Source organism: Pteropus vampyrus, unplaced genomic scaffold, assembly GCF_000151845.1.
Source record: "Pteropus vampyrus isolate Shadow unplaced genomic scaffold, Pvam_2.0 Scaffold80, whole genome shotgun sequence".
Lineage (NCBI taxonomy): Eukaryota > Metazoa > Chordata > Mammalia > Chiroptera > Pteropodidae > Pteropus > Pteropus vampyrus.
In genome coordinates, this window is record NW_011888861.1 from 4,513,110 (window position 1) to 4,523,470 (window position 10,361).

The 10,361-nt window shown below is 35.0% G+C and overlaps 1 protein-coding gene across 3 annotated transcripts in view; it reads left to right on the forward strand.

Annotated features, from left to right (window-relative positions):
- The window catches only part of DTNBP1 (dystrobrevin binding protein 1), a 134,689-nt gene that overhangs the window by 26,594 nt on the left and 97,734 nt on the right, over positions 1–10,361 (forward strand). For all 3 annotated transcript variants that reach the window (XM_023532259.1, XM_011362873.2, XM_023532260.1), the window contains one exon: positions 6,201–6,333. In XM_023532259.1, coding sequence (XP_023388027.1) covers positions 6,201–6,333 — 133 coding nt within the window. The remainder of the gene's footprint in view (positions 1–6,200; positions 6,334–10,361) is intronic.

Consider the following 10,361-nt stretch of genomic DNA (forward strand, 5'->3'; position numbering starts at 1 on the left):
CTAAATACTTTGATATAATATTACAAGGTTTAAATAGTCAAGCAATAATACAAAATATTATGAATTTGAAAAAAAATACAAAATGAAAATAACTTGGAAGAAAGTAGTAACTGACCTATATTTAATTGTAGGAGTCCCTTAAATTCTTTGAACTTTTTACTGTTGGATCTAATACCACATCCAGTCAGGCCCTCCATTTGCCAGGCTACTTAACTCTTTTAGTCTTGCTGTGTTCTCTAGAGGGTCTGCCCTCATTAGAGAGTAAAGGCTTTATATGATGTGAGCAATTTGATGATTCTATTAGCTGCATTGTCTTATGTCTTAAATATGATGTCTGATTACTTGATCCCTCAGGAATTGTTAAGTAAGAATGAATAACCCATTCATGGTGGGTTTTCGTTGTTGTTGTTTTTTGATGGGATGTGATCCATTCACCTTACAAAAGCCTGTGCAGTAAATACTGATAAGGCTTGTCATTTAAAAAAAAAAAAAATCGTAAAGATATCCTGGGAACTGGAAAATAAGGGCATAGAACTAACTTGCAGATCTGTGTTTGGATCCAGTTCCACAACTTTCTCACTGTGAAACTCCATGCAGGTTTCTTAACTGCTTTAGTTTCTTTATCTCCAGAATGAGGATGAGAGTACTTGTCTCGTGGGGTATTTGGAATATTTAAGATGACATATGTAAAGCACTCAGCACAGTGCTGAGTGCATATTAGGTGTCTGCAGGATGGCATGCCCTCTTTGTAGGCTCTGGGAATACAGCATTGAATAAGAGCAGGCACCTGCCATTCTAGTGGGAGTCTCTTTAGCCTTTACAAATTTATAAATCTATTGTTCTTTGGCAGAAGGGTTTGGATGGATATTATGCAATTTGGCTTGTCCTGCAAAATAGTTTAGAATGCAAAACCACAGCATGAAATGTTATGAGATGAACAGTACTCTGTACGTTGAAAGACAGGGTGTAAAGATAAATGGAATGTGCCCATCCAGATTCTGTACACTTTCTCATTCTATATAATAACCACAGTGTGTGTTTAATCAAAACTACTAAAATGTTTGAGAAGTATTTATTTAATTCTCTTGAATTTCCACTAGAGGGTAGTCAAATCCTATTCCTTTATTGAAATTTAAAATGTCAAGGGCTTGTCTGAATTTTCTCTGTTGCTTTGTTTAGTTTATATGACCTACTTTAAAAACTGTTATCTTCGTCTAGAACAGAAGATTCTATTAATTCATAGATAACAAAGTGCTGTAAGGGAATGACAGCCATATACTGAGTCTGTAGCTTTCTTTTGATCTGGCCTAATCTGATATATTATTGTTTTGCTTTCTCTTATACAGAATTTGAGAGAGCATCTAGGAGGGAGACTGTCACAGTTATCAGTGTTTCATCAACTAGATTATTTTATTTTCCAGGTTACTTTCTGAGATTAGACCCTTGCATAGGTACATTAACTCTCTTTAAACACCGTTTAGTATACTCAGCAGATCTCATTTGTTCCATAATGGCTTTTGCAAGTTAATGTACTTCTTAAAGTTCCTTTTTACCCTACCTCATTACCATATTCTCTTATTACTTCAAAGAATAATGTAAGTATTTCAAGAATCTTGTGGTCTTTTAGTATCTGGCCTCCATGACCTTTGGATTTGAGTCAAAGATTTCCTTATTCCTTGAGGTTAATTGTTTTGTTTGGAAAGTACTTGTTAAGTGTGAAACTATTAGTTTTAGCATTCCATTCCATATTTCATCTATCAGTGGTTATACTATATATAATATGTAGTAGAAACAAATGGCACAAAGAAAAATTCCAAACAGAATTGCTATTCCTCTGGGACAGTCTTCTCACAAAGATTTGTGATGCTCTTTCCTGAACAGCTGTCAGGCATTCCCCAATGGCTTTTCACAATAAAATTCCACCTATCTTTTCCACTGATTACTAAATGAGACATATGCTGTTGTTACAGTGAGCAAAATGATGAGATCTGAGCTTCTCGTAAAGGTGTATTTGTGTCTGTGGAGGCCTGCTAGTGTTTTATGTACATGCATTCTAAGTTTGGTTACCAAATTTACTATATATGCAACTCGTTTTGTAAAAGGAAATGAGCAGATTGTGACAGAGAAATTAAATTTCTGGCCATTAAAATTCAATATAAAATATTCAGAATACACCTCATATATGTGCTTATAATTATTATTTAAAGAGATATTTTAAATTTTTTAATATAAAAGGGAAAGAAAGTTTATTTTTGTCAGTACAGTTGTTCTATATTTTATTACTAATTTCAAGCCCTTTAAGAGTTAAAATGGAACGTTTCCATTACTTCTACTGCTTTAACTCACCGATAATTGGACCTGGTTTGACGCACAAATAGCAAAGTACCATTGTGCTCTTTAATGTTTTCTAAGTTCTCTGCCCGTGTTTATTCTTTTACAAAACTTAACATACCTCTTAATATTTAAATTAGATGAACATGAATCATAGATTTGCTTTCTTGGTTATTATTTTACGTTTTAGAGTGATAGACTCATTCTATCACCAGATATCACTCTTAATTGAATTTAATGGGTTAGCTATTAGTGGACACAAAGATGCAAAAATACATTACCCTTAAAACTCTTACTGATTCCTGAGAGAGATGAGAGTACACAAATATTTGTATAATGTCAGTCAAAGGTGTCTGTGGAAGCATAGAAGAAGAAGAGAGCTCTGAGGACTGGAGGGAGGGAGAGCACTATCATGAGCCTGAAGAGGAAGCTCAAGGTTGGGCAACGGAGGCAAGCAGGGACATCTCAGGGACAGGCAGAGGCAAAGAGACAGTAAGATGCAGGACTCTTAGAGTAGTGAGTAGTCCTGAAGGAAAATAGTAGTGAGATTGGAAATGTAGGTTGTGGCCGGGGGTGATAAGTTCCTGAATGCTAAATTAAGGAGTTAAACTGGATTCTTAAAGTACTGAAGAGACTTTGAAACTTTTTAAAGGGTAGAACGTAAATATGAATTTGGTGGTAGCAGTAAAATGACCACCGACTCTCCCAAGCATTTTAAATCTAGATTTGCCATTCAACACAAGAACATGATGCCATTGGCCTATTCAGTAGGACATGTGGTGAGTTTCTTTCTCATTAGTAGTTCCAGGTTGATACTAAACTATTCACATGTTTTCACCTGATCCGCATTTTATTACCTGAAGTGACTTAGGACAAGTTTGTACCTAGAACAGAATTTCTCTCCATGAGAAATTAATTGGCCTGCATAAGGATCAGTTTCAGTTCCTGGCCTCATTAGCTCTGTAGTGAACGAACAGAGCTAGACTCTCAATGGAAATTGCCGTCTGTACAAATAAAAATAAAAAAGATGAAAAGAACATATACATTTTCAAATATAATTGACTCCATGACATATTTTCATTTTAGAAAAATTATTTGAAATGTAGTTTCACTCACTTTTAAGGAATCTTAAATATAAGAACATAGCCTTGAGTATAATTTACAAGTATATAAGTTTGCCAGAAAAAAATGAAAATTTTATTGATATTTTGACCTGTTAGATCCATAGATGGTGTTTACAATGCGATCATTACTGGTCTACAAAATTATTGGTTTTAAATAACTTTGACAAAACTTAGCTAATCTTTATAAAATTTTTTCTCTATATTTTTTATAGTCAGCCATTAATTATTTACTTACTGCCAAGTGCTGTTAGCTACTTTACATACTTTGCCTCATTGAACCCTTTTGACAGCTTTGCCAGAAGAATATTGTTAGCCCTCTTTTCACTGGTGCCGTATCTCATCTCATCTGTAGGGGGCAGAGCTGGATTTCCAAGTTTTTGCTTCAAAGCCCTACTCTTAAACAGTCCCTTATGTAGTAAGGGTGACATGCATGGTGCTAAGAATGACATGAAGGCACCAAGTAGCTTAGAGTTAAATGGATTCCATATTAAATTTAATTATTCTGGTCTTTATCACTAATCAAAGTGAAATAGCCTTTTAAATAATCCTATTAGCACAGATCGTCTTTTAAGACTCTGTCAAACTAGTTTTAACAGAATGAGCTGTGAATATTGCTTCTTCAGGACCAGTAGTACTACCTCCCAGGCTAAATCTCCCAGTCATTTTTCCACTTAACATAATAAGTCCAAATAGCAACTAATATAACATCATTTTGCTTATTTTTCCCCCACACAAACTTGTTGTATACCATTTATGACATTTAAAAAAATCTTAGATATAATTTTTCATTGATTAATATTTAGGTTTTGCAAATTGTTTCAAGGTAGGCTTGCCATAATCACATATATTAGCTGTTTTATGTGGCCTCTGAAAATAGATTCAAAACTATTATGAACTATATAATTTTCAGCATTTTTCAGACTTACCAGTGGTTTACAGTGATACATCAATGTGATCAAAGTACCTAACACGTCTTTGAAGAGGTGCTAAACTACTTGTTCTCATATTTCACTTTTCAGTAAAATTTTATGTGCCCCCCCAAATCCATGTCTTTAAGCTCTAGGTCCTACCAAATTGAAGAGGGATTTTTTTTTAAATAAGCATAGATATTTAGTAGAATTAAAATTTAGGGTATTAGAAAATATGACTCTTGCTAGATTTAATAATCTTTGGATAAAGCAAAGATTAATTAAAAACAGGCCAGAATTTGCATCTTAACAAACCTGAAATTGCAAGTTAAAATTTGAGACATTTGCTTGTAACCTAGATGCTGCGAAAGCTAATTTAGAAAGTCATATAAAATCCAGTGGATAAATGAAGAAATTGGATGTACTGTAATTGTATTGCAGCTACTTAAGTGAAACTGAGACTGGAAAGCTGCACAGCCAGCCCCTTCTAGGCTACTCTTTCCTCACTGGATGGGATGGCTGTGACTTTCCAGACTTGGGAGTCAGATCTCCAATCGAGCCTCTCCGTCCTTCTCCCTCATCTATATTAGATGCCACTCCTTGAGTTCTGTACATCTGTGTTGTCATGGAAATAGGCCTCCCTTCTACTTTAAGCTCTTTGAGCCCAAGGACTGTCTTTTTCATCTTTGTATCTCAGTGTCTGCACATGTAGTGAGTGTTCTTACCGAATGGCCGTGATGCTGTTTGAGTTCTAAAATCTTTACTTCTAAAACTTTTTTGTTGTCTTAGAAAACCATTTCTCACCCTGCAGCTATGAAGTCTTGGTTTACTAGCACCCTGCCAATTGGAAATCATTGTAGTGTAGTGTAAGAGGGACTCAGTTTTGATTCCTGACTGCCCTTTACTAGTTAGGTGACCTTGGGGAAGGCATGGAATTAACTACTGCAGGCTTTAGTCTTGAATTTTTTAAAATCAGCAGTCCCCAACCTTTTTGGCACCAGGGACCAGAACTCCTATGAGAATCTAATGCCTGATGACTTAAAGTGGAGCTGAGGCGGTGATGCTACTAGCACTGGGGAGCAGCTACAAATACAGATGAAGCTTCACTCGCTTGCCAGCTGCTCACCTCCTGCTGTGCAGCCCAGTTTCTAACTGGCCACAGACTGGTACCTATCTGTGGCCCGGAGATTGGAGACCCTGTTGTAAAATAAGAATTTGACTGGATGATATCTATATTCCAACAAAGCTGCAAAGCTCTGTGGCCTAAAGGCGAAGTGGAATAGTAAAAGACTAGTTCAGTGGTAGACAGAGCTGAGTTTCTTTCTACCAGCCACTGACTATGCTTACTGAGTATTTGTACATCTCTACAGTGCCTTGAAGATTTATGTACATGATATGCTGGGGCAAAATAAATGCTAACGTAACTTGAAATCTCAAATATTATGTTTAGTATAATTTGCGTTAATTATATTTTGCTATATTCTCATTATTTGAAATTGATTATGTGTGGTATATGGGATCATTAGGATATCATGTTACATTAATCAAGATAATGTTTCCTCGTCATCCTGGTTAGTAGAGTATTTAAAGTGTTGTGAGAACTCACATCTTGAGTTTCAAATATTTGAAATATAAAAATATACTAAAAAAAGATAATTTGAGGTATGTTTTAATGTTGGTCAGTGCATTTTATTTTACTTCAATAAGTTTAGTAAAGAATATTAAATGCAAAATAGTCTCAAGCAGCTCAAACTTTTTTAACTTTTGGACACTTTCTTTTCTCCATGATTAAGGATTCTGATTTGACATTTGTTCTTTTGACTTTATGTACTTTCAGCTCATTTAGAAGCTAGTTTTGAGGAGGTGGAAAACCACCTGCTGAATCTGGAGGATTTATGTGCACAGTGTGAATTAGAAAGATACAAACATGCACAGTCCCAACAACTGGAAAATTACAAGAAGAATAAAAGGTGAGTTTGAAAAATTGGTCACAATATTCTTTTTCAATCTCAAAGTTTTCCACAGTACTTTACATGCTATTCTTTTTAAGTTCGGACTGATAAAAGACAGATGTTTCAACATGTAAAGCTTATTAATAAGCTTTCCAAAACCATATATATTTTTGGTATCACTATCTGTTGCCACTTTATGGAGATGAGTTCCGAAAAGCTGAGGATGGAATACAAAGTGGTGAGCAGAGCAACAGGCAAAGCTTTTCAAGAAAGTAAGAGCCCTGACTTCATTTTTGACAACTGGCAAGTGCCTGAGCGGCCTTTTTCCTTTTTTTTCTCCTTTATTAGCAGAGTAGAAAGAAAAGTAAAGTGGGCCCAGGCGGTGGAAAAGGGCTTTATGGGCTTGAATCTCAACCGTGTCACATACTGTCTGTGAGACCTTAGGCAAATTATTTAATCTTAGTTTTAGTATTTCTAGCTTATAGTGAGGATAATGTACCCACTTCATAGAGTTATTGTGAGGATTAAATGAGATAATCATTATCAAATGCAATAAGTGCTCTGTGAATATAAGTTATAATAGAGATTATTATCACCAGGCTGACCTGAACTGGAAAGAGAAGAGAGGTCTAAGGGGAACAGCCTGCTAAACTAACTGTGGCATCACAACTTGTGTAATGACATCTTGGGCAAGCTTGGAAGGTACAGGATGGGTCCTCTGAAGCCCATGGGAAGGTCCCCAGTAGCTGGTGAAAGTGCCTGAGACTGTCATCTGTGCTGGGCAGAGCAGGAAGTGGAGGGAGGTTGCTAGCTGAAAGAAAACGGAAGTCATAGGATTAGCGTCTGGCTGAGGCTGAAGAGCAGATTTGGTGGAAGAAGGAGAGGATAGCTTGGGCAGAGTATACTATTGATTTTAAGACGATTGATAAATTGAGCAGTTCTGAATCTAGGGTGTAGCAATAGGAGGAATGGATTGCTGACATGGACAGGAAGTGCTGGTCAATGGGACATAGAGGTAAAGAAGTGAAGCTAATGTGTAGGTGTATTATGGATCATCACATTGATGTTAAAGTTTTCTAGAATAATGCCAAGGGGTAGGGTAGAGATGAAAACTGAGTATTCTGAAATTCTCAGTGAGGTCCCTAGGGATGGGTCTTAAATGTTAACGAGCCATAAGAATCACCTGGGGAGAATGTTTAAAATGCAGATTCCTGGACTTCATCATGAGAGAGTCCAGTTCTAAAGTTAATTTCAGTGGTATTGCTTTAGACAAGCGTTCCAGGTGTTTCTGATATGAGTGGTTTAGGGACCACATTTTGAGAGAAGGGTGGGGATTGGGTCATATGCAGGCTCTGAGTGGAAGAGTTTTAAAAGAGCTCCAAGGGGGCCACGGATAAAATTGTGAAAGTTTGTACATATATGAATTTTTATAGAAGTACTGTCTATAAATTTCATTTAATAGCGAAGATTACAGGAAGTTGCATGGAAGTGTTAAGAATAGAGTCCTTGTCAGAGGAAGGACTTTTTAATGAGTGGGTAAGTGTTGGCACCCAGGGGATTCCAGACTGGTATGTGGACTTTTGGAGATAAAGAATTTCCCTCAAGAAGAAGGTAGCAGAGTTAGAGATGGTCAGGTTGGTCTGCAATTTTAAATGAAAAAGTAGGAAAACATTCTGTTGTGAAGATGTTAATCATGGAAGTAAGTGTATTTATAATGCAATAATAATTTCAAGGAACATGGTGGGAAGGCTTAGAATTGTGAAAGAAGTTTGCCGGAAGTTGGACAACTTGGATACAGGTCATGTGACCCTAGAAGTTACATGGTTTCTTCATCTATAAAATGAGAATAATAATAGGACCTTTCTTATATGATTATTTTAAGGATTCAATTAATAAAGTGCTTAGAACAGTGCTTAGCACGTGATATCAGGTAGCCAGAACAGGCTGACTTGTATTATTATTTATACAACTATGAATAAAAGAGTATTCTATATTTTTAATACCAGTTATGTTTTTTTGGCTAGTTGAACACAATAATTATGTGAATATTGCGGTTTTTCTATCCATATGCACTGAATTTTGATTATTTGAAACATGGTACCTGATACTTTAATATATAAAATTAAATTTTAGATTTTCATAAAATCAGCTTAATCTCATTAGATAGAAAAGTAATAAAATTTGGAACTATGAAATTTTGTCATTTACTTTACCTTCACCCAATGACTTATATGCATTTTAATTAATATGTTATAATTTATATGTTAGAAATGAAAGTTAATTTAGTGTTTGGCAAACAGTATCACTTGTAATTTTAGTAAAAACCCAAATGTTTCAAACAAGTCTTAATATGTTTTACATAATCGAAATGACAGAGTGTTTATCTTTTTAGAGGCAGAGTTGCAGGGTAGAAAGAGCACTGTCCTTAGAGTCAAAAGACCTAAGTCCTGGCTTCATTGGTCACTAACTCTGTGCTCTTTGGCAAGCCATTCATTTTCCTTTATATCTTATCCCTTTGTAAAGCTTTGCTTAGTCTAGAACCTTCTTGACTATCATTTGAAAGACTTCTAAAAAAATTACATCTTTGTAATAAACTTAAATGTTTATAAATGCTTGTTACTCTGAAATATGTAAGGAAAAATAGTGTGCCAATTGAGGACTACTAATTTATAATCAGTAGCTTGAAATCTATAGATAAAATAATGGCAAATATGTCATAATCTGATAGGCCATATTTTTTAAAATTATAAAATTTACTTCCCATTTTTTAAGGACAGCATGAGATTAATGTACAGTGTCATACAGTTTTTAAACCTAAGAGTTTTGGTGAGAAATTTTAAAGATGAGAAATTTAAATCAACATGTACTTTGTTTAGGAATTTCGCATCTATATTCATCGGCGATATTGGTCCATAGTTTTTTATGTTATCCTTGCCAGGTTTTGGTATCAGGGTTATGTTAGCCTCATAAAATGAGTTAGGAAGTATTGCCCCTTCAGTTTTTTAGAAGAGTTTGAGAAGGAGAGGTATTAAATGTTTGAATGTTTGGTGGAATTCACTAGTGAAGCCTTCTGGTCCTGGACTTTTACTTTTTGGGAGGTTTTTCATGATTGTTTCAATTTTCTTACTGTTAATCAGTCTATTTAGATTTTTCGGTTCTCTGATTCAGTCTAGAAAGGTTATATATTTCTAAGAACTTGTCCATTTCTTCTAGATAATTGAATTTGGCGCATATTGTCTTTCATAGTATTCTTGTATGATCCTTTGTATTTCTGTGGTGTCTGTTGTAACTTCTCTTTCATTTCTGATTTTGTTTATTTGAGTCTTATTTTTTTAGTAAGTCTAGCCAGAGGTTTGTCAATCTTATTAATCTTTTCAAAGAATAAGATCTTTATTGCATTGATTTTTCTATTGTCTTTTTATTTTCTATTTCATTTAATTCTGCTCTAATATTTATTCTTTCCTTCCTTCTGCTTACTTTGGGTTTCATTTGTTCCTTTTCCATTCTTTAAGATGTAATGTTATGTTGTTTATTTGAGATTTCGCTTGTTTCTTGAGATAGGGATGTAATGATATAAACTTCCCTCTTATTACTGCTTTTGCTGCATCCCAAAAGTTTAGATATCTCATATTGTCATTCTCATTTGTTTCTACATATCTTTTGATCTCTCCTTTTATTTCTTCTTTGACCGGTTGTTCTTTAGTAGCATGTTGTTTAACCTTCATATATTTGTGGGTTTTCCCACTTTTTTATTTTTTGCAGTTGATTTATAATTTCAAAACATTGTGGTTGGAGAATACGTTTGGTATGATTTCAGTCTTCTTAAATTTGTTGAGGCTCGTTTTGTGTCCTAACATGATGTATCCTTGAGAATGTTCCACGTGCACTAGGGAAGAATATATAATCTGGCGTTCTGGGATGAAGGCTCTGTAAATGCTGATTATATTCTTTTGGTCTAATGTGTCATTTAAGGCCAATATTTTCTTACTGATTTTCTGTTTGGATGATACTAGCTATAGCTGTCAATGGGGTATTTAGGTCCCTTA